The sequence below is a fragment of the Lissotriton vulgaris genome, chromosome 3_1 (assembly GCF_964263255.1).
Source record: "Lissotriton vulgaris chromosome 3_1, aLisVul1.2, whole genome shotgun sequence".
Taxonomy (NCBI): Eukaryota; Metazoa; Chordata; class Amphibia; order Caudata; family Salamandridae; genus Lissotriton; species Lissotriton vulgaris.
Window position 1 is genome coordinate 1,529,634,825 of NC_141689.1, and position 23,642 is coordinate 1,529,658,466.

Sequence of the window (23,642 nt, forward strand, 5' to 3'; positions counted from 1 at the left end):
AAAGTAGAGTATATTTGAGGCATGTTGAAGGGAAGATCCCCATTCCAATTTTTTATCATAAACAGCCCTGTGTGTAAAATGTTTCTCTAATGGCATTTACGAGGGTAAAATAAATCATTTTGGAAAATAAGTTTGTCGTAATTGTTTTCCCTGTACAGTGTTTGTCATCCTAGTGCAACCTTTTCTCAGTAAATGTTTTCTTTTGACTCTGCATACCTGATGCTGACTTCCTAGAACATTCAAAATACCTTATAGTGACATTATTTTGGTGAGCTTGGCCCAAGAGTTGTATGCTAATAGACTTCTCTTCCAGCAACCTTTGTGATTAACAATATTAAACAATGCGCTTCCACAGATCCTCTTGTAATAGTTGAAGCACTGCACATTGTCCAAAACTGAGAACTTATTATCTGTTGATCAATCAATGTGTAGCAGATTGGAGACGCTTTTCATATGAAAAAATGTGTATTCCAACATCTGCACAACTTGTTCCTTATCTCATAAGGACAGCAGACATCCACTGATTCCTGGATATTAGGATGCTGGTGACAGTCCTGACACCTAGCAATAATATCTGTGAAATTCTGTATCAGAGTATCTGTACACTGGTCAGAAAATGAACTGACACTAACGCAAACTCATTTCACGGCTACGAATAGCCCCTCTTAATGCCGACAATGCAAAAAATGAAAACTAGGATAACACTGTGCAGGTAAAAACAAAATCAAAACTGTATCACAATGTTTGCAATCCTGAGGTAATTGCAGTCACCTTGAATGAAGGGTCTTACAGGGGGAGAGGAAGATCCAAGTAAGTGTAAGCTGGTGAGGAAAAGACTAAAGAGCACATGGCAGAAGATCTCCATCCACCGCTGTGAAACTTCTGCTCTGGGACTCTAAGAGAGATTTTAACAGTGTAACTGTCACAACTGATCTGTATTCATAGATTCAAATGCAAGGCTCAACATTAGACTTTTACAACTGTGTCTGGAGGATCAGAGCAGTCATAGGTCAGTAAAATTGGTGGAGAAGTTGTAGCTACAACAGCCACTGACCCAGGCGCTCCCACTGTGGTGCCCTTCAAAGAAAATACTGACAGGAGTGCTGTTGCATCAGTAGCCGTCGTCTCAGAAGCAGCAGGCCAATACAGCTAAGTGGTAGTCCCTTCTGACAGCTGTCCAGCTTTTCTTCCTGGCAGAATGTCCTCAACTCAGAAGTGTTCTGAGTAGATGGTGTCACAGGTCCTGTACTTGAAGTCATTTCAGCCTGTGAAGTAGGCAAACTTCAAAGAAAAGTCTTGGTAGTGCACAAGGCCCTGCCTTTCCCTGCCCTGGCTCCAGACACACTAAAGGGAGTGGAGACTTATTTGTGTGAGGAGAGGCACAGAACTATTCAGGTGTCCATGTCAACTCCTCCCACCACTCAGGAAGACCCATCAGCATGGTGATGGGCCATCAGGATATGCAGGGCACACCTGTGCTCCCTTTGTGTGTCTGTCTAGTGTGAATGCATAAACAGCCCACCTCTCATCCTGACCCAGACGTGTATTCAGAGATAGGCAGAGGCACAGAATGGGTAAAGTAAGAAAATGCCAATTTTCTAAAAGAGGCATTTTCAGACCTGCAATTAAAAAACCAGCTTCAGTAAAATGTGTTCTTAAATTATGAGTCCAGAGACACCAAACTCCAATTTTCTATCAGCTCCCAATTGGCAGATACACCTGTAAGATGTTACAAAGCCCCTCCAATGCTAACCTCTGGGAGAGATGGGGCTTGCTGTAGTGAAAAACGAATTTAGCAGTTTTTCACTACCAGGACATGTAAAACCCAGCACTACATGTCCTACCTTTTAAACACACTGCACCCTGCCCATGGGGCTAGCTTGAGCCTACCTTAGGAGTGCCTTATATGTCATAAAAGGGCATGTTTGGGCCTGTCAAGTGGGTACAATTGCCAGGTCGAAAAAGCAGTTTAAAGCTGCACACACAGTGCAGTGGCATGTCTGCAGCTTATTTACAGGGCTACTTATGTGAGTGATACAATCAGTGCTGCCTGCCCACTAGTAGCATTTGACTTGCAGTGCCTGGGCACACATGGTGCACTGTGTTAGGGCTTACTAGTAAGTCAACAACATTTTAGACAGAGAGCACTTGCACTTTAGCACTGGTCAGCAGTAGTAAAGTGCCCAGAGTCCTAACACAAGCGGGAATAAAAATGCAGCACCGAGTCAAAAACAGTAGGTCAGAGGCAAAAAGACAAGGGAAACCATGCCAAAAGATGCCATGTCTAACAAGCCCTATATAGTTCAAGGCGTGTGGCCGGCGCAAGAGGCAACATATCACATTAATCTAATGCAGCCTAGGGTGGTACACCTCGCCCTCCACAAGCAGGGCGATATGGGGTAGAAAACGTTCACAGGGACCCAAGATGTTAAACTGAAATCTGATGATCACAGCACTCTAGCTGCCAAGTGTGCAGAATTTTAAGCAGGTGCTTTGAACAGAATACTTCTTGAAATCAAGAAATGGGTGTTTAACGTCTCTGTGCACTACAAATGCTTCTGAGATTGGGTTTTCCCTCAGCTACACTTGTTGATCAGTGAGTTCCTAGGGATCCCTCCACCCACTTCCACCTAGACCGGTGAAATGATCTTAATCTTCCTGGAATTAATTCACCATTGTCAGCGAGAACTCATAGTGATCATTTATGCCGGCCATTTATTAGTCCGTTTTCGTGTTTTAATTTTTTTTTTTAGTGCTGTTGAATGAGATAGCTGGCTAATCAGTGTGCTACAAGAGGAATTAAAGTGACAGTGCAGCAGAAAGTAAAATGCGCAGTTGAAAGCGGAACCTTACTCCTAATTTAAAACAAGCCAATCTGTCGTACACTTCCTGTGAAACTTACCTTTGTCCACAGGCATATGTGTATACATCATGTAGGCCACCTGCCTCTACATCCTGTTTCATGAAGACAGTTTTGAGCAGTTGTGTACGTTATCTGCAATTATGATTTATTATTTTCTTCCCATAACAAACCAAGCCTGTAATGGACGCGCCGCCCTTCGTTTGGGGGATCCCTGTTATTGATTTGATTCTTAAACCGCGATATCCTCCAGGGATTTAAATTGCGAGAGTTGGGGAAATGAAATGGCGCTCATCCCACATGTGCGCAGCACGTGCCGGCGAGGTCGCATATCTGTGGTGTAAAAGTGTTAGCACGAGCTGCAGAATCCAGATGGGCCGCAACATCCGCCAGCACGAGAATCCACTCTATTTCGATTGTCGCGCGAGTTCCTGTACACCTGTTAAAAATTACTACCAGTTGTACACCATTGCAATCCTCTAATTAGATAGTTTCCTGAACTTCCCGCCTGCTACAAAAAGGCGTTCATTTTAAAAGCTCCTAGGGAATTTTACTTCCAATTCGTTTAAAATGTGGCATGTGTGTATTTGGCAGATACTGGGCGTTTTGGCACATTTGACGCCCATGAGGTGTCTCTTAAGGTTATAAATGCCCCTGTGAGCAGGACTGGGTATGACACGAAGGGCACATTGAATTTCGCGCGCTATCCCAGAATACAGTGGGCTGATTTCAGGGTATGATTGGCGTTCCATCCAGGCTTAAAAGTGGAACCGGAGTGAGCCATAACCAGCGCTACTGGAATTATGCGTCAGAAGAAGGCCAAATTATGCGTCGGAGTTGAGTAATTGTGTCAAGAACAAGCAAAATATGCGGCGTAAGGCAGTACTATTTTTGGTAGTATTACTTCATTGTTTTGTACTTTTTACCCTTCTTAACACTGCCTCATTAGTACAAATGTAATACCTAAATATAGCAGTAAGCAACGGAAAGGTGACCAGTCGACCTTTGCGAAGGGCCTTGCACTGCGCAGCAACACATGTTGCTCTGTATTTAGTAACTTTTGAACCGTTTGAGCTAGAAACCATTTTTTTCTTCATATCTGCAGATTATGCAGCAGATGATGGATTATGTGGCAAATCTATAATTATGTGAAAATCGCCACGGTCGCACAATCTTATAATTCCAGTGTCCCTGATGGTAAGCTATCTTTATCAACATGAACATGAATTAATTGCAAAAATAACGCACCTCCGTTCGGTCACAGGCCTTGTCAAAACAGGCTTTTTAGTCCATATTTGTGGGAGTTCAGTGAAGTCAATTGTTTGGACTCATTGAATAAAAAAATTATAAATATTAATGTTGGATAACTTTAAGCTCCCTTGGACACAATTGTTAAGGTCTTATCTCTTATAGAAAGACCTCCAGCACATGCACTGGTATTTAACAGCTGCATCCTCAACCAAGAAAACACAATATACTTGTTTTTCAAGCTGCTGTGCTTTGTGTTTGTTCATTTTCTGTTATGGTCGTGTCAGACGTTTTTGTCTCACTTGCACAATGTCAAGTTAATCACTTTCTACATCTTTCCATTTGTAATAATGTATTGGGAGCATCACCCACTGACATCTATATCTAATTTAAGCATTATATTTATCAGCTTTTGCGCACATATTTTAATTACCTGCACCTTTGTCTCATTTTAGATCGGTTTTCTTTAGCGTTAAGACCTGCTCTGAGAGTGATGCTTTATTTTCCTCTGTGTTATTCTTATTTTGCAGCCATTATTTGTAATTGTCGTAATGTTTTTCTGATTTTGATTTCATTATCCGTTTTCCTGTTTGACGATCCTGAGGTTTTTGTCCCGTTAACTATGTCCTCTGGCACTTTTTTGTTTTATTTTCTTGGCTTCAGTTTATAATTAGAGAAATCTGTTCAAGTTTTTCGCTAGGAAAATTGCCAATACTGACATGAACAGAAAATCCATGATATATGTTCTATGGATTTGGAAATATGAGTCTAGTCTCAGCCTCTTAGCAAGAGGCTTTTCATTTGAAGTTAACAGACTGTAAGGTTGGCAGAAATAGACTGGTAGGCTAACCATTAGGACTGTGTTGCTTCTGCCTCGGAGTGAACACTTTTCGCCCTAAGTGGGATCGGTTTGCCCAGACGTGGGTCCTTTGTTCACTGTGCCACTGGATTCAAGCTAGCCTAGCTGAAGAAGGGTCACATACCCTGAAACCGATCCCGGGATCCTTGTTTCTGGTCCAGGGAGGGCCTGGCCTGGCAGTTTGGTCTGGACTGTTCCCATGGGGCACAGGGTCCAGACAGATTTGCATATGGCTAGGACCAAATTGGAGTGGCGTAGTGGGCAAAAGAACGATGGATTTAACCCAGATCTTTTAACTGGGGGAGAATGTTTGCAATTTCAGAATTCCGTCCATCATTTATTTGCTGTAACACTCCGAGTGAAAGATGGCGGCATGTGGGCTCACATAGCTATGTGTCTCACCTGCTATCAAATCTTTTTTGACATCAATCATGCACACCTGAAACCAAGATTAAATACTTTTTTCGGTCTTGAATTCTGCTGCCAAGTAGCCTCACGTGAAACCTCTAGCCTTTCTCTTTTTTCACATTTGCTCTTGCCAAGGGCGATGATGACTTCGTTGGTGGCATTGTTTCTTTGCACCTCAGTTATGTTTTTGTATTTATTTTTTATTTTTGCTGAATTAAAGCAAACGTTTTCTGTCTGGAAAAATGTTTATTTTTTATCTGATAGTTTGACATCGATTATAAGGGCACCTGCTAAATAAAAAGTTAAAGGAGACGAAAAAGAGAAAATGCTAAAATGCAAGCTGTGAAACTATTTGTAATTATATATTTATATTTTATATCTTGAACACCAGTCTATTTAAACGCCAATCTTGTGCTCAGAGCCATGATTAATAGTTTCTAAAAACATGAGGCAGGACTAATTACAATCAGATTTCTTTTTTTTTTTTATTAATCAGATTTATAAACTTGGCCCAAACTTTAACTACTGCGAAGCGGAAGAATGTGTTCGTTACAAAGCAAGTATATCTTTCAAATCTGAATTTATCAAATTATTCTTTGGCGCCAGAATCACAAAAGTGACTTAGGGCCTGAAATGGAGTTTGGCGGGTGGGTTACTCCTTCACGGGATATCCTGTCTGCTTTATTGCAAGCACCATAAAGTATAAGGCACTGTAATAGGGCAAATAAAAAATGTGTCGTGTTGTGACGGCGACGCCAACTGCCAAACCTAAGTCAGGCCCATAGTCTTATTGCACAAGGCCTATTTCGTGATTTACATATATGGTCAATTGTGCAGTTCTTTTGGGGATGAGAAAACCAATCAAAAACTTGCACACGTTTTTTCTCTTCTTAACCCCTTCAGCGCTGATGACAAAGCCAGCTCGTCATGGGCGTTACCTGCGCTACGCGCATGACGAGCTGGCTTTGTCACGTAACGCGCGATTTTCGGATTTTCAGCTCGCAGCGGGAAAACCGCTAGCGCGCATGCGGTTAATACTGCAACTGGGCTAGTCTTAGCACTTCTCATCTGAACTTCCGAATATGATAATTTTTTACTGGAGACCATATTTTAGACTCTGCTTAACTAGGTAGATGTAACATTCATGCACCACTACCGGTGTTCCAAAGGGAAGCAACCTTTCCCAGCGTCCCGATTTCACATCAGTAGCCGATGTGCTGGCAGATGAAGCCATCTGAACATATTCACACTTGGTCCTAATGGGGAAGGATTTTTAACTAGTGAAATGTGAAAACACTTTTGGTTGCAGCATTCCTGTTATTTTCTGTAGTGAGGTTCTCAACAGTACCACATAGCTCTAATTTTTTTCAGAATACATCAGAATTTGTAAAGGACAAACGAAGCTCATTTTTTTTGTAATTCCGAAGTGGGTGAAAACTATTTTTTTAATACGATCAAAACAAATCAATACACTAGTGTTTCCCAAACTGTGGTCCGCGGACCCCCAGGGGTCCGTGACACATTCCCCGGGGGTCCGTAGGCAACAGTTTTAAAAGCACAGAAACATTTCTTGTATAATTAGCAGCTTTCCAGCAACAATAAAAGTGTCAAGAGAATGCCAGTAATTAATGTACCTGCTGGAGAGCGAGGAGAGTTTTGTTCAGTGGCAGCTTTGATTTAACTAATGTAGCACAGAGGGTTAATGTGCCTACTGCAAAGACCGTGTAACATGCATCTTAAAAAGCAGTATTTTATGTGCCTAGGTTCGTGGTTACTGCTTTTGCCACAGAGATTCTTTTGTCACTGTGCACTTCATAAGTGGCATACATAATCAAGCAGAGGGACATATAAACTGTCTACAAAGAGCTGCTTGCAAACTGCATGGTACCAGTTAGTAACTTAGATTTTGTCCCAGTTATTCATTATCCTGTTCCTGCTAAAAAGATATATTTGGGTGGAAATACATTTTTAATGTTAAAGTCAATGCTAGCCACTGTGTTATGCTCTGAATCCTGAGTTTGTGCTTTTCCAGACCAAGCACTCTTGAAACATTTTATATACACACTGATAAACATGTATGATTCAATGTCTCTATATGTGTGTGATGTAAAGTGCTCTGACATCCTACAATGGTTTGAGAGATGCTACAAAACAAATGAAATACATGTGACAGAGGGGCTATTACTTCAATATAAAATACTAAGGGCCAGATGTACGATCTGTTTTTATATGCACGAACGGGTACGCAAACCTGTTTGCGCATGCAAAAACCTATTGGGCCATGTGCATAGCCTATTTTGCGAGTCACAATTTGTTTGCGACTCTCTAAATAGGTTTTGCAACTTGCTATTTGGAAGGGGCATTCCCTTCCAAATAGCGAGTCTCAAAACCATGTACAAATGTTTTGTGGTCGCAAAACAGTCACAATTACCACCTACTTCAAGTAGATGGTAATGCATTCGCAAATGGGAAGGGGTCCCCATGTACCCCTTCCCCTTTGCAAATGCATGCAAAATTATTTTTTTAGGTCAGGCAGTGGTCCCAGGGACCTCTGCCTGCCCTAAGAAAATGAAACTAAAACATTTCATTTTTTTTTTTTTTTTTTAAATGCATGGTAAACAGGCTGCATTTTCTTTTTTAAAAACTGCTTTATTTAAAAGCAGTCCGCGACATGGTGGCCTGCAGAGCCCAACAGGCCACCATCACTGGGAGGGCTGGCATTCCCAATGGGCTCGCGAATTCCAAGAGGCTCATTAATATTAATGAACCTCGCAATTTGCGACCCCATTGGGAATCCCAAACAGTATTAAACACACTGTTGTACATTTCATTTAGCGACTCGCAATTTTCCACTCTCAATGTGTCGCCAAATGCGAGGCGCTAAATGAAAAGTCGTACATCTGGCCCCAAAATCCTTAGTACTTTGAGTATTTGTTTTGTGTGCACACTTGTGTATTTTTTTTCGAATTACTGTTTTAATGTTTGAAATTTAACTCATACAAATTGCTTGGGGGTCCCCGGCTTCCAGTGGTGACTCAATGGGGGTCCTCCGGAGTCAAAAGTTTGGGAACCACTGGATGCCATTTCCAGACATTATCGTTTGTGTGCTGTACAGTTTTATCAGTGAAACTGTATTTGAAAATGTAATGGTAATTTTAATTGAAAATGTGTTGGGTGTAATGGCAGCGTGCTACTACACCATGGACATTCAACACTATGCCCCTCCACTCTACTCTATGCCCCTCCACTCTGCCCCTCCACTCTACTCTATGCCCTTCCACTCTACTCTATGCCCCACCAATCTGTACCTCTCCACTTCACCAGACTCCACTCAGAGCCACGATAATGCCACTTCATTCTAGGCCACTCAACTCCACTCTACGCCACTCCACTCCACTTCATTCTTGGCCACTCTACTGCACTTTGCAACACTCCACTCTGACACTCTATGCCGCTCTGATACTCCATTTAACTCTGACACTCCACGCTACACCACTCCACTGCACTTTACTTCACTCTACCCTATGCTGCTCTACACCACTCTACTCTGTGGCATTTCACTCTGCAACACGTTACTCCACTCTACGCCCCTTCACCCTGAAATTCTACCCACTCTTCTACACTATACTCTATGACACTCCACTCTCACACTATTCCACTCCAGATCGCTCAGCTCTACTCCATGCCACTCACCGACACTTTATTCCACTGTACAACACTTTATTCTGCTCTACTCACACATGCCGCTCTGCTCTTTGTCTCGCCGCTCTTCACTGCGCCGCTCCCTCTGCGCCACTCTACTCCTCTCTCCGCCACTAACTTTTAGCAGCGCTGAGCAGTAGACCTGCTATGGTACAACATGGCTAAACCAAATTGGTAAAGCCAATATCTCTTGTATAGGCGAAACCTATTTGCTTGACCAATGCTTGTCCTCTTTAGTGTCCTCCATCTGACCTATTCTGAGACTTGAATGCACCTGGTGCTTTAAATATATTTAGTTTTATCCACGTCCCCGTAAGGACTAGCAAGATCGGAGGATCAGATGATTAACTCCATTTTGTGCTCAGATGCGAGGTTACCAAACGAGCAGCCAGTTTGAATAGGAAGCTGGTTGGTTCATGCGCCCCATGTTAGTACGAACAACCTTGCTGGATGTTTATTGCCTTTTTTTGCAATATTAGCAGAATGTTCCTTAGAAAACAAATTGTTTCCAGCACGAAGGAAGCCACGCCAGATTGAAAAAGTCCCTTGTGTTCTTTCAGCAATAAATGTACCTAGCTTTTATTCTTGGCCAATTCCTGAGCAACTTCCAAATGTTTGATTCCTGGATTTGCGAATAATTGATGTCTGTCTGATTTTTATTTGTAAGCAGGTGCATAGTTTGTGCATGCAGCTGTAGGGAGTCACCACATTCAAGACCGTTCCCTGAGGTCTTAAGCACAGTTGTCTGATCACCAAACCACGATGCGTGTCCTGTCTGCACTCACTATGGGTCTGCATGACCCGCTCTGTAACATGCCTCTTACGTTGTGTAATATTTCCAACAGAGAAGAAAGCATGGTAAACTGAACCTCCGAACTGCCATGTGGTGATTTGAAGGGAGTACTTTAAAATCAGGATTTAGGGAAAAATAAAGATCTGTACGAGTTTTATTAAGTCTCTGGGTTCAGTGTATTTTTCATGGCTGTCCTTAGCAGGCTAGGTTCTGGCTGTAATAAGCGTCTCAGAGTCAGAACTGTTTGTGGCAGTCAATGTTGTGATATTCATGAAATAAACTGACTTCTTGTCAATCTGATTCTGCTATCTAAGTAGAGGTTGTCAAACTAGATTGAATTAATGTTATGATATCATTGTAACGCACAGAGGATTGTAAGGCACAGAAGGATTGAATGACTCTTCCGGAGTGAAGAGACTATCCAGCCTAGGGCCATACTTTAACCCCTTCACTGCGGCGGCTATTCCGACGCAGCGCTAAGGGGGTTGGAGGCTGCGCGGCGCGGCCATGCTGGTGACGGAACCGCTCTGTCACCAGCCGCGGTCGCGCTGTGCTCATGACGGAGCGGTTCCGTCACGGCCCCGCCCGCTCAATGGAACGCTCCGCGCAGGCGCGGAATCCGCGCCACGCAGGTGTGCCGAGCGGGCCGTGACGGAACCGCTCCGTCATCAGCACAGCGCGACTGCGGCTGATGACGGAGTGGTTCCGTCACAAGCAGGGGAGGAGTTAAACATCGCCTGTAACCTTCTGCCTATTCAAACAATGTGTATATTCAAATTCTCTTTTTCCCCCTTGCCTCTCGAGACCACCACCACCTTTCCTGTGTCTGTGCCTTAAATGTGTCTTCACTTTCTAGCATGACTTCTGAGTGAGTGCAGTACGGGTCCACGTGCACCAGATATGTTTCTCCATACTAACGTGCATTCTGGCGTATTGTGGTGAAAAATGAATCATTCTGATCAAATTGTGCATGATTTTAAGGGAGCGGGAAGCGAGAGCTGATGCCAAACGCACCCCCAAATTCTCAATGAACAGGGTGAGATACACTACGGGAAGCAGAGAATGCACAGCACAAGTCATCCAGAAACATGTTGATACTGCACTAAAACTACGGGACACCATAGACACCCAACCCCCTGCATAGTGTTAGCTTGACCCCACTGGTGCATACTGTAGAATATATGTGAATGGTGTGATGTCCTCTGGGAATCTTGGCCATTTTATTGCTGTAACTTGAATGGCTATGTATGTATGACACCATGGAAATGTAAGCATAAATAAAGTCACACAAAAAAATTTGCTCGATTTTGAAACTGTAAGACTGCTTCCTGCCACGCTACCTCTATCAAACCATTTAGAAATGTGTTACACCCAATAGAACTCGAGGGAAAACGGATTCCTTCAGCTCACAAGAGCGCAGGAGGTGGCATTGCATTTGCATGCCTGCATAAACGTAACCATCAGCATTTCTCTTTCTCTTCCCTTTGTTAACAATCTGTGAATTGCTGCCACTTTTTTTTCTTTCGTTAATTGTGTTTCCTTCACTTTACTTTCCATCAAAGAATATTTTTTCTTTCCGTACTGATCACCCAGATTCTGTCTGCTCCTTGTGCTGTCTGCATTTGAAGTTTGGGTACCACACTGACTTGCTTAGAGCTACTCCATGGTGGGTGTGGGTATGCAAGATCAAGAGCTCTGTCCTGGCTAGCAGGTTTAGGACTTCATTACGAGGGGCTTCTTATTTCCACTGGGGCCTGTAACATCAGTTAATTGCCCCATCCGTATTATGAGATCCGCAAGAACACACCAGATGGCTTATGTTTCTTCTGGAGTTGTCGGCTGATAAATGGCCTTTATCTGGCAAAATCTCTTGGTCACAATCTGGCCCAAAAGGAAGAATTACAGATGGAATCTGACCCAGAATTACTGATTTCCCATGGTATTTCCTCATTTCTTAGTGGACCCTAAGGGTACAACTCATAACGGGTCAGTTCCAGCCCCCACCTTCACTGTCCCCAGTTGTAGGTACCTCCTGTGCCAGTAATACTGTGAGTAAGGAAATCCGGCCAAATTACCGGACCAGTTCCTCGAATATATTCCATAGGCAAGCAATGTTTAAATTCACATGGTGGTTTTAACACTAAAGGTCTAATTTAGAGTTCAGCGAACGGGATACTCCATCACAAATGTGACGGATCTCTCCTCCGCTATATTACAAGTGCGTTATAATCCATATCATTTCTTATACGGCAGACAGGCTACTCATCACGTTCGTGACATAATATCCAGTCTGTCAAACTCTAAATCGGGCCTAAAGTCTGTTCCAGAAACCAGAGACAAATTTGATGGGAGGAATGCTTCCAATAATTCTAACCACCGACACTCTCCATGGGTAGCATTCCAGCCTGTCGTTCTTTTGGCCACCATGCCACCTTATGTTAGACCCAGCCCAATACCAATCAGGATTGGCCCTGCTCCAACAGGATTAAACCAGCCCAAACTGCCAAGCCAGGTCTTATCTAAACCAGAACACAAGTATCCCAAGATCTGTTTCAGCCTTATTGGGCCTCTTTCTTCGGGTGCAGCTTGGTTCCAGTGGCACAGTGGGCAAGGGACACAATTCTAGTCAATGTGGGTTCTCTCCTTGTGAGACAGTTCCCATATGAATTGTGTAGAACGCTTTCTGTAACCCCATAAGAATTAAGTTTCAGGCCAATATGTAGGAGGTAAGGTATTCTCATCTGGGGTTACATTTTGTATACTTATTTAACAGGATGATTTAGTCTTTATCCTTCAAACTTTCCCCAAATGGCAATAACTAACACTTGCACTTGCGGTCAGCTCTTTGGAAATATCTGTTAAGGACTGCTATTATTGATGCTCATGAATATTTGATTTTAACTTGTTCTCATATATGTTTGGTCACTACTTACATTTAAGATCAAATGATATATATATATATATATATATATATCAAAAACTGCTCTGCCTCATGGCAAAAAATGAAACACACTCACTTGTAGCAGTAGTTAAAGCGGCTTTATTGTCAAGGTCTCGCCATGCCCAACGCGTTTCGCCTTCACATAAGGCTTGTTCACGGGATGTTTGTCACAAAGAAAAGGCATCTTTTATTTCAATTTAGCACACAGTTACTTCCTGTCTGTTTTGCAGTGCATTGTGGTTAGTGTAGTGAATTATTTTTACCTAACTTGTAACTCCAAGTTTCTAGTGATAATTAAGTGTTCGTTTCTCTGTGAGTTAAAAACTTTTTTTGCATTTATTTTTCTATCCTTATGTGGCAGTATATGCATTTTTGTCCTTAGTGTCCCCATCATTTTGATGCTCCATGGTGAGCTTTTGTTATAGTTTTTCATCGTTTATCTCCATTCCTGGTAATGGTTTGTTCTTGCAGCTCTTTTGATAGCATTTTCACTCCGAATTATTTTATGTCTCTAGTGAGTTATTCCTTTGGGAATCTGGTTTCTCTCAAGATACTTACTTGCACTACCCAACGATTAGATTCAGGAAAATCTTGTAAAGGAGATGAATTCTATTCAAGTGAGCCGTGAAACTGACATTCTATAACCACATCTCTATTCAGAGACAAAGTAAAAGATGATTTAAAAAGAAAAAAGATCAAGCCATTTGCTGATTCAGCTCTTTGATGTTAGTGCCTAGAGCAGTGGTCTTCAAACCTTTTAATGCCAGTGGGGGGGAAAAATCATTGGGTGCCCCTCAGAATTTTTCACAATTATTTTATAATATTGGCAATGTTTAAATAGGTCTTTTCATATTTCAACATCGCAGTTACGTTCTGTTACTGTTTTAAAAATGCAATCCTATACATGATTGCCAAACATGCTATTCTGGTCAGGCAGGCCTTACTAACACGTACAAGTATCCACAGTGTGACTATTAGAAGTGGAGGGTTGGGGTTTGAAGAATATTTGGAGTCTCTTCCCTTTTGACACCTTCTCCCGGCCAGGATATAAATAGCAAAAGATGTTGGTGATGGCCCATTACAGGGCCGCTTTGTGGTGCTCGTTTTTTCCAGCTTAAAACAAAGCACTGTTATCAGCACAATGCTTCTTCTTGGTCAGAGCCTCTCTCCCCCCCCCCACCCCCCATCCCTCCCCGCCCGATCACTTGAGGCCCCCTAGGGCCCCCACAGGTTGAAGACCCCTGGCTTAGAGAGAGTTTAAGAGGGTGGCAATTGAAAGAACATTTGTAACTTACATCGGGTAACTGGTCTGATTCCCTCATGACTGCTGTCTGGAGGTTTCATTTTGAGAATATGCTGAGAAGTTCTAGAGCTGCTCCCAAAGAATACCCGACACCTAAAGCGTGAGCACATGGTAACCTTTTATTTATTTTATTTGTTATTTGCAAAGTTTTATATAGCGCTGGCTCGCCTCGGAGGTATCAGAGCGCTTTACATGAGGATCAGCAGGTTACAGGTTACATAGTTATAACAGTTGAATCAGAAAGTTACAGGTTATATAGTTACAACCGTTTGAGTCAAAGAATCACAGAGGGAGTGGAAGTGAAGGAGACCCGAACGGGGAGAAGAGGAAAACAATGTCAGATGACCGGCTGGGTAGGTGACGGCCAAGGGGCCAGACCCTCTATAGCTGCATAGGACTACTCCACCGGGCATCGGCCAAGGTTGCTCGGTCTCCGCGGTAGGTACAAACCGGTTTGGAATCCGCCCAGGGGGGCGTCGTCATTGTTCCATCGAAGGTATGAATTACCGTGGCGCGAGGGGCCCAGTGATGAAGGATGCCTCCTCGGTGGCACTGGGCCTTTTCCATTTTTTAGGAAAACCTCTAAGCCAATCCCTCTTCCCTGATCAGCCGCATTGTTGCACTCAGATTTGCCCTTGTCTAAGCTTTGGGCACTTTCTGAGTGGACTGATTAAATTATTGACAGAAAAACTGTTTATTTTCCTCTCTCATTGGTTATTCATATAATAAGTTCTAGGATCAATTTATGACTGACTCTTCATTGAAGTATTTCATTTATAAATGGCATACATTCAACTAGTATTCAAGCAGTCTCTGCATGTACATTTGATTGAATTAAGACATGTAAATTTATGCGACTCGCTTTTCCCCAGGGTTTCCTGCCCCCATGCAAATTAAGTGAACCGTTCGTTGTTCGTGCACTGCCAGTTTATCTGCTGTGTTCCCAATTTGTTTTGATACTTCTAAATGTTGGATTAATCTATATTCTATTAAACTGCCCAGTAGGTAATGGAACCAACTGGTTTACTTAATAATGTAAGACCACCATTGCCTGCTCTTTGATCTGTGCTAGCTATTTTCTCTGTTCCAGGTCTGCTTTATAGTACTGCTTTGTTTTTTTCCAGGTGTGTAAAGCCACTAACTTGAGAGCTTGCTTTCTTCTCAGTCTGCTTACCTGATTCGCTTGGTATACTTAATTTCCTCTAAAGTCCGGGGATTTTCGATTGGACACGATTGGAACTATGCCTGTACCTCAATTGCATGATTTACAGAGGTTGCAAACACAACGTTCTGCTGAGATTCTCGTTTTATACTTTTGTATCTCAAGAGCTTGTTGTCTGAAATGTCTACGGATCTGATTTGCGTGAACGCTATTCAGTAGAGTATATTTTGCATAAAAAGGCAGAAAATCTGCACATTTGTCTGCGATACAAATCGTGGTTTCTTCTTTACCTTAATATTTGTTTTATATTTAGGTTCAGTGGCACTGCCGAGCGAGAATGGTAGCAGGGGCCAATTTTTACATCGTCGGCCGGGATCCTGCTGGCATGCCTCACCCAGATACTGGAAAGGATCTGTATGAACCAACTCATGGCGCCAAAGTTCTCACAATGGCTCCTGGCCTCATTGCACTTGAAATTGTCCCATTTCGGGTCGCTGCCTACAACAAGAAAAAGAAATGCATGGACTACTATGATTCTGAGCAGTAAGTTTTTTTATTTTTTTTTATTTTTTAAATATCTGAGCCAAGATATCTTATTTTTAGTAAATGCTTAGATTCTGTTTATCAGCCAGTTTGTTCAGAACGAGATACAGAGGGGTTTTCAACTCCCATCTCGGGCATACATGCACGATATATTATAATGACAGGGAAAAAAGCATTAGCCTAGATGTTGCTGTCGTTTGCAGGCGGCGCAAGGTGCAAGCGTTCGTCATATATCTCTGTCGTTATTTTACGACCAGCTTGGGGCCTGATTTACAAGTCGGCGGAGGGAATACTGCGTCACAAATGTGACGGATATCCCATCCGCCGTATTACGATCGCCATAGCACAGGATGGGATTGTAATACGGCAGACAGGATATCCTTCACGTTTGTGACTGAGTGTTCCCCACCGCTGACTTCTAAATCAGACCTTTAGTGACCCGGAAGTGATTGGCAGTGTAGTCATTTAGCCAATTCCACAAAGCATTGAAAGTGTTAAGAGAAGAAGAAAAAATAGTTGGTGCGCCCTCATTTTCTTGCTTCTAATCCAAAACATTCATCTGATTCGGCTGCCTAAAATAGGGCTGGAGCTCTCTGGCCCTTACACATAGCCAGGGCTTTAAGTGGGCCTTGTCTCACCGGTGCTGAGCACCAACAGTTTTTAAAGGTGGCCTCAAAATGGGTCTCTATCGGGCTCTGTTTTGTGCCCTGGCACAAGCGGTCCGTTTTATTCAGGACTATAGTGACAGCAGGCACATGGATGTACGCTGCTCACACTGCTCACTTCTCACCAGTGGAGAAGTTACGGCATGACGTCATGCCAGGTGAACATTGTCCTGGAAGGGAAATCCTTTAAAGAGAGTCATTTTCTCTTTGGATTTCCCTTCTCTTTTTGAAACGCAGGAGCAGCAACTTTGTTGTGGTGTCACCAGGGCTTTAAGTGTAAGCTTTTTAAATATTATAAACAAGCCATAGTTGCTGCTTATTTCTGTTATGCAACTAACAACCATTGACAAAGCCAATAGTCCTGAATTGTTGTAGGTATGATGTTACTTGTATCATATATCTGGACGCAATGACAGAAACAGCAAAATACAAATCGGGTGGCACACTATGATATGCACTGATTTTTAGCTTACGTGCTGTAAGCCACGCCCTTAATTACAGTGGCCACGCCCCTTTGAGAGACCCCCCATTTTTAGGTCTCGCCTATTATACCCCGCAGGGATAAATAGGCGAGATTATAGTAAGTGGAAAAGAAAAGTCTACCTAGCTTGCGGATCGCGTGCAGTTCATGTGAGCTATGCGCGTGCACAGAGCCAGCCACATCACATACCACCATTTGTCTGTGCCTCGGCATCAGACTTCAAATGCTGCCGCTCCCCCGCGTGCACATCGCACACCACCACTTGTCTGAGCCTTGGCATCAGACTTCAAATGAATGCGCTTCCGTACCCCCCTCCGCCACAGCGATGCCGAGAGCTTGTTTTTTTTTGCATCCATTTCATGGGGAAGCCGTGTTTTGTTCGACGTTCCCTGCACCTTTCTCGGTTATTTTTTCTGGACGAAAGTGAAAGCCTACCTTGCTTGTTACAGTAGCCTTGCTCCTCAAATGCTGTTGCTGTGTTGCCATCTCTCTAGGGACAGCTTGAAAACACTCGACTTGCTATGCTTTGCCTCTAGACACGTTGATCCCTTGCGGACTCTGCCCCTCCTGATTCTGAAACTGACCAACGCAGTCACCACGCAGTCTCTTCTCTCTGTCTTATGATGTCTGCCCTGCCACCATTTACTTGGGACCCTCACCTTCACACCCCCTCACCCTCACAACCCCTTCACCCTCATACCCCTTCACCCTCACCCCCTCACACCCCCTCACCCCCTCACACACCCTCATCGACCTCACACCCCACACACCCTCACACACCCCCTCACCCTCACATACCCCCTCACCCTCACACACCCTCTCACCCTCACACCCACCCTGACACACCCTCTCAACCTCACACACCCACCCTCACACCCCCTCACCCTCACACCCCCTCACCCTCACACCCCCTCACCCTCCCTCACCCTCACACACCCTCACCCTCACACCCACCCACACACACCCTTTCACCCCCTCACCCCCTCAGTCCCCCTCACCCTCACATCCCCTCACCCTCACACCCCCTCACCCTCACACCTCCTCACCCTCCCACCCCCTCACCCTCACACCCCCTCACACCCTCTCACCCTCACACCCCCTCACCCTCACACCCCCTCACACACCCTCACACCCCCTCACCCACCCTCTCACCCTCACACACCCTCTCAACCTCACACCCACCCTCACCCTCCCACCCCCTCACCCTCACATCCCCTCACCCTCACCCTCACACCCACCCCCTCACCCTCACACCCACCCCCTCACACCCCCTCACACCCCCTCACACCCCCTCACCCTCACACCCCCTCACCCTCACACCCCCTCACCCTCACACCCACCCTCACACACCCTCTCACCCTCACACCCACCCTCACACACCCTTTCACCCCTCACCCTCTCACCCCCACACCCCCTCACATCCCCTCACCCTCACATCCCCTCACCCTCACATCCCCTCACCCTCACATCCCCTCCCCCTCACACCCTCACACCCCCTCACCCTCACACCCCCTCACCCTCACACCCCCTCACCCTCCCTCACCCTCACACACCCTCACTCCCCTCACCCTCACACCACCCCTCACCCACCCTCACACCCCCTCACCCACCCTCTCACCCTCACCCACCCTCAACCTCACACACCCTCTCAACCTCACACACCCTCTCACCCTCACACACCCTCTCAACCTCACACCCACCCTCACCCCCCCTCACCCTCACCCCCCCTCACCCTCACACCCCCTCACCCTCACATCCCCTCACCCTCACATCCCCTCACCCTCACACCCCCTCACCCTCACACCACGTCACCTTCACACACCCTCACATACCCCCTCACCCTCACATACCCCCTCACCCTCACATACCCCCTCACCCTCACACACCCTCTCGCCCTCACACCCACCCTGACACACCCTCTCAACCTCACACACCCACCCTCACCCTCACACCCCCTCACCCTCACACCCCCTCACCCTCCCTCACCCTCACACACCCTCACCCTCACACCCACCCACACACACCCTTTCACCCCCTCACCCCCTCAGTCCCCCTCACCCTCACACCCCCTCACCCTCACACCCCCTCACCCTCCCACCCCCTCACCCTCCCTCACCCTCACACCCCCTCACACCCTCTCACCCTCACACCCCCTCACCCTCACACTCCCTCACACACCCTCACACCCCCTCACCCACCCTCTCACCCTCACACACCCTCTCAACCTCACACCCACCCTCACCCTCACACCCCCTCACCCTCACACCCCCTCACCCTCACATCCCCTCACCCTCACCCTCACACCCACCCCCTCACCCTCACACCCACCCCCTCACCCTCACACCCCCTCACCCTCACACCCCCTCACCCTCACACCCCCTCACCCTCACACCCCCTCACCCTCACACCCCCTCACCCTCACACCCCCTCACCTTCACACCCCCTCACCTTCACACCCCTCACCTTCACACCCCCTCACCTTCACACCCCCCCACACCCCCTCACCCTCACCCTCACACCCTCACACACCCTCTCACCCTCACACACCCTCACCCCCTAACCCGCACACCCCTTCACCCTCACACACCCTCACACACCCTTGTCACCCTCACACACCCTCACCCCGTCACCCTAACCCTCCCTCACACACCCTCTCATCCTCGCACCCCTCACCCTCTCAACCCCACACCCTCCCCCTCACACCCCCTCACCCTCACACCCCCCTCACCCTCACACCCCCTCACCCTCACACACCCCTCACCCTCACAACTCCCTCACCCCCCTCACCCTCACACCCCCTCATCCTGAAACCCCCTCACACCCCCTCACCCTCTCTCACCCTCACATCCCCTCCCATCCCCTCACACCCACACCCACGCTCACACTCCCTCCCCCTCACACCCCCTCCCCCTCACACCCCCTCCCCCTCACACACTTTCCCTCACTCACTCACCCTCACTCACCCTCACTCACCCTCACTCACACTCACACACCCTCACCAGCATAGCATAACAAAACAAAGCATAGGATAGCAAAACAAAACATAGCTAAACATAGCGTAGCAAAACACAGCAAAACATAGCATAGCATAACAAAACAAAGCATAGCATAACATAACAAAGCATAGCAAAACAAAACATAGCATCGCATAACAAAACACAACAAAGCATAGCAGAACAAAGCATAGCATAAAATAACAAAACATAGCATAACATAATATAAATCAAAGCATAGCATAACAAAACATAGCATAACAAAACAGCAAAACATAACAATACATAGCATAGCATAACAAAACACAACAAAACATAGCATACATAAGAAAACATAGCATTGCAAAGCATAGCAAAACATAGCATAGCATAATAAAACACAACAAAACATAGCATAGCATAACAAAACACAACATAGCATAACAAAATAAAGCTTAGCATAGCAAAACAAAACATAGCATAACAAAGCATAGCATAGCATAACAAAACATAGCATAGCAAAACACAACAAAACATAGCATAACAAAACATAGCATAGCATAACAAAGCATAGCATAGCAAAACACAACATAGCATAGCATACCAAAACAAAGCATAGGATAGCAAAACATAGCATAACAAAACATAGCAAAACGTAGCATAGCTTAACAATACACAACATAGCAAAACAATACATGTAATAGCATAGCAAAACATAGCATAGCATAGCAAAACATAGCATAGCATAACAAAACATAGCATAGCAAAACAAAGCATAGCATAATAAAACACAACAAAGCATAGCATAACAAAACAAAACAAAGCATAACAAAACATAGCATAGCATAACAAAGCATAGCATAGCAAAACATAGCATAGCATAATAAAACATACCATAGCATAACAAAACAAAGCATAGGATAGCAAAACAAAACATAGCTAAACATAGCGTAGCAAAACACAGCAAAACATAGCATAGCATAACAAAGCATAGCATAGCATAACAAAACATAGCATATTAAAACACAACAAACATAGCATAACAAAACATAGCATAGCATAACAAAGCATAGCATAGCAAAACACAACACAACATAGCATAGCATACCAAAACAAAGCATAGGATAGCGAAACGAAACATAGCATAACAACACATAGCATAACATAACAAAACATAGCATAAAAAAACACAACACATAGCATAACAAAACATAGCATAGCTAAACAATACATGTAATAGCATAACAAAACATAGCATAGCATAACAAAACCTAGCATAGCAAAACAAAGCATAGCATAATAAAACACAACAAAGCATAGCATAACAAAACAAAACAAAGCATAACAAAACATAGCATAGCATAACAAAGCATAGCATAGCAAAACATAGCATAGCATAAGAAAACATAGCATAGCATAACAAAACACAGCAAGCAAATCAAAGCATAGGATAGCAAAACATAGCACAGCATAACAAAACAGAACATAGGATAGCAAAACATAGCATAGCATACATCATCACTCCGCACCACCACAGCATCACTCAGGGGCACCACAACATCACTATGTGCTACCACAGCAATACTGAATGCCACAGCATCACTTGTTCGCCATCACATCACTCAGCGCCACCACAGCATCAATCTGTGCAACCATTCAACATCTGTGTCAAATATGTTCTCTCAATGTTTCAAGCTTAATTACAAATGTAACAAAAATATGTTAATATTTCACTTCTGTTCTTGGATTTTCGTCACAATAAAATACACCGAACATAATCGTCACAAATTATTTACAAAACGTTAAGCTATGGACATTATAAATTACAATAACTTTTATTTAAGTATTAATTGTTGAAAAAATAATTAAAAGCCATTGTTATTTGTAATATCAAAACATGTAAGTCACGTAAATACAACACATATTGCATTACAAATGCTATAGGTGTCATATTTGCGAAAGTTATAACTATTGGCATTGTAAATGACAAAGCTAATAATTTCGCTATTTTCAAAACCAACACGTAAATAAAAAATGTCATTTAAAATACCAGTTGCTCAAACTTTCCTAATGCGAGACCTATTGCATTTCAAATGCTTGTTTTCATTCCAGTTAAAGCCCTGCACATAGCTGCTGGAGAGACCCAATGTCCTGTTGTGGCAGCCATCTTAACTTCGACAGCATACACTGGTCACATTGCTGTATTAAGCACGTATCTGAACGCAGCTCGGATATGCAGCTAACTGCCACTCTGATGAATGTATGTGGGTACTGCACTCTACTTACTCTTTTTAATTATATGTTTGTTCGGTATGCGTGCTGCGCTAGATTAGTGCCTGCTTACTGTGATGAATAAAGATGAGTAGCCTGGTCCCAAACGGTCACCAGGACTCTAACGTGCACAGCAATTAATTCAAATTCTCCAATAGTACGTTTCAACAATGTTATCAGAAGTTCATAAAGCATTTCAAGTTTTACTTTACTGGCATATACATTGTAAATTAATCACAAAGTAAACAGTTGCATTTTCGTCATATCAATACATATTCAAAAACATGATTCCAATAAATGCGTTAAAAAACCCAATGCATTTCGGGGCTGAGGCCCCTTCGTCGGGGGTCTGTTAAAGAAAAAAGGAAAAGAGAAAGGGAACTCAATTACTGATGGTGCTGCGGAGGTTTTTAGTTTGTAGTTTGTAATTTAAATGATTCTTACCACGAGTATAAGTTAACTCGATAATTCCTATATCAAGAAGTTTGGCATTTTCCTGATAGCAGGCCGGCTAGGCTGAGGACTGCTGTGAGCTGCTATAATCCAAACACCACTGTCATATTCTAGTCGCAGCCTCGTGCAGCTTGGGGCTGGCTTGATCTTTTTCACTAGGGCTGATTTTGGCTTCCAGTCTCGGCCTAAGACTCTCTACTGAGCATGGTATCTCCAGCTGACTTGCACCCTCAACACCTGCCTGGCAAATGGCAAGTGAATTAGTAAATACAACATTTTCAGAAGGATAGCAAATTAATTGTTTTTATGAGTTATACGGGAAAGTGTACAGTAGCATATGAGGAATCTTCGGTAAATGTGGTATGATTGATAACTTGTAGACTTGCACTGTTCCTTTCCAGTGCGTGTTTCATGTATGTGTATCAGTGAGGGAGCAATCTTTTGATAGACGCAAAAAGAAACAAGCATTGGAAATGCAATAGGTCTCGCAGTAGTAAAGTTTGAGCTATAGGTGTTATTTATTTTTTTGTTTTTTATTTATGTGTTGTTTTTTCTAAATAGCTAAATTAATAGCTTTCTTCTTTACAAAGCCAATAGTTATAATTTTTGTAAATGTGACACCTCTAGCATTTGTAAAGCAACATGTTTTGTATTAACGGGACTTATATGTGACTTATATGTATTGATATAAAAAAAATCAATGGCTTTAAAAAACAATTAATAATTAATACGTAAATAAAATGGATTTTATTTTATATTGCCAATAGCTTGAAGTTTATTAAATATATTTAGTGAAGATGCTGTGGTTGCGCTGAGTGAGGGTGAGTGAGGGTGAGGGTGAGTGAGGGGTTGAGGGTGAGTGAGGGTGAGGGTGAGTGAGGGTGAGTGAGGGTGAGGGTGAGTGAGGGGTTGAGGGTGAGTGAGGGTGAGGGTGAGTGAGGGTGAGTGAGGGTGAGGGGTTGAGGGTGAGTGAGGGTGAGG

At 44.1% G+C, this 23,642-nt stretch overlaps 1 protein-coding gene across 2 annotated transcripts in view; it reads left to right on the forward strand.

The window, feature by feature from the left end:
• Window positions 1-23,642, forward strand: part of PAPSS1 (3'-phosphoadenosine 5'-phosphosulfate synthase 1) — a 322,558-nt gene that overhangs the window by 258,780 nt on the left and 40,136 nt on the right. For both annotated transcript variants that reach the window (XM_086962022.1, XM_086962020.1), the window contains exon 11: window positions 15,590-15,819. In XM_086962022.1, coding sequence (XP_086818148.1) covers window positions 15,590-15,819 — 230 coding nt within the window. The remainder of the gene's footprint in view (window positions 1-15,589; window positions 15,820-23,642) is intronic.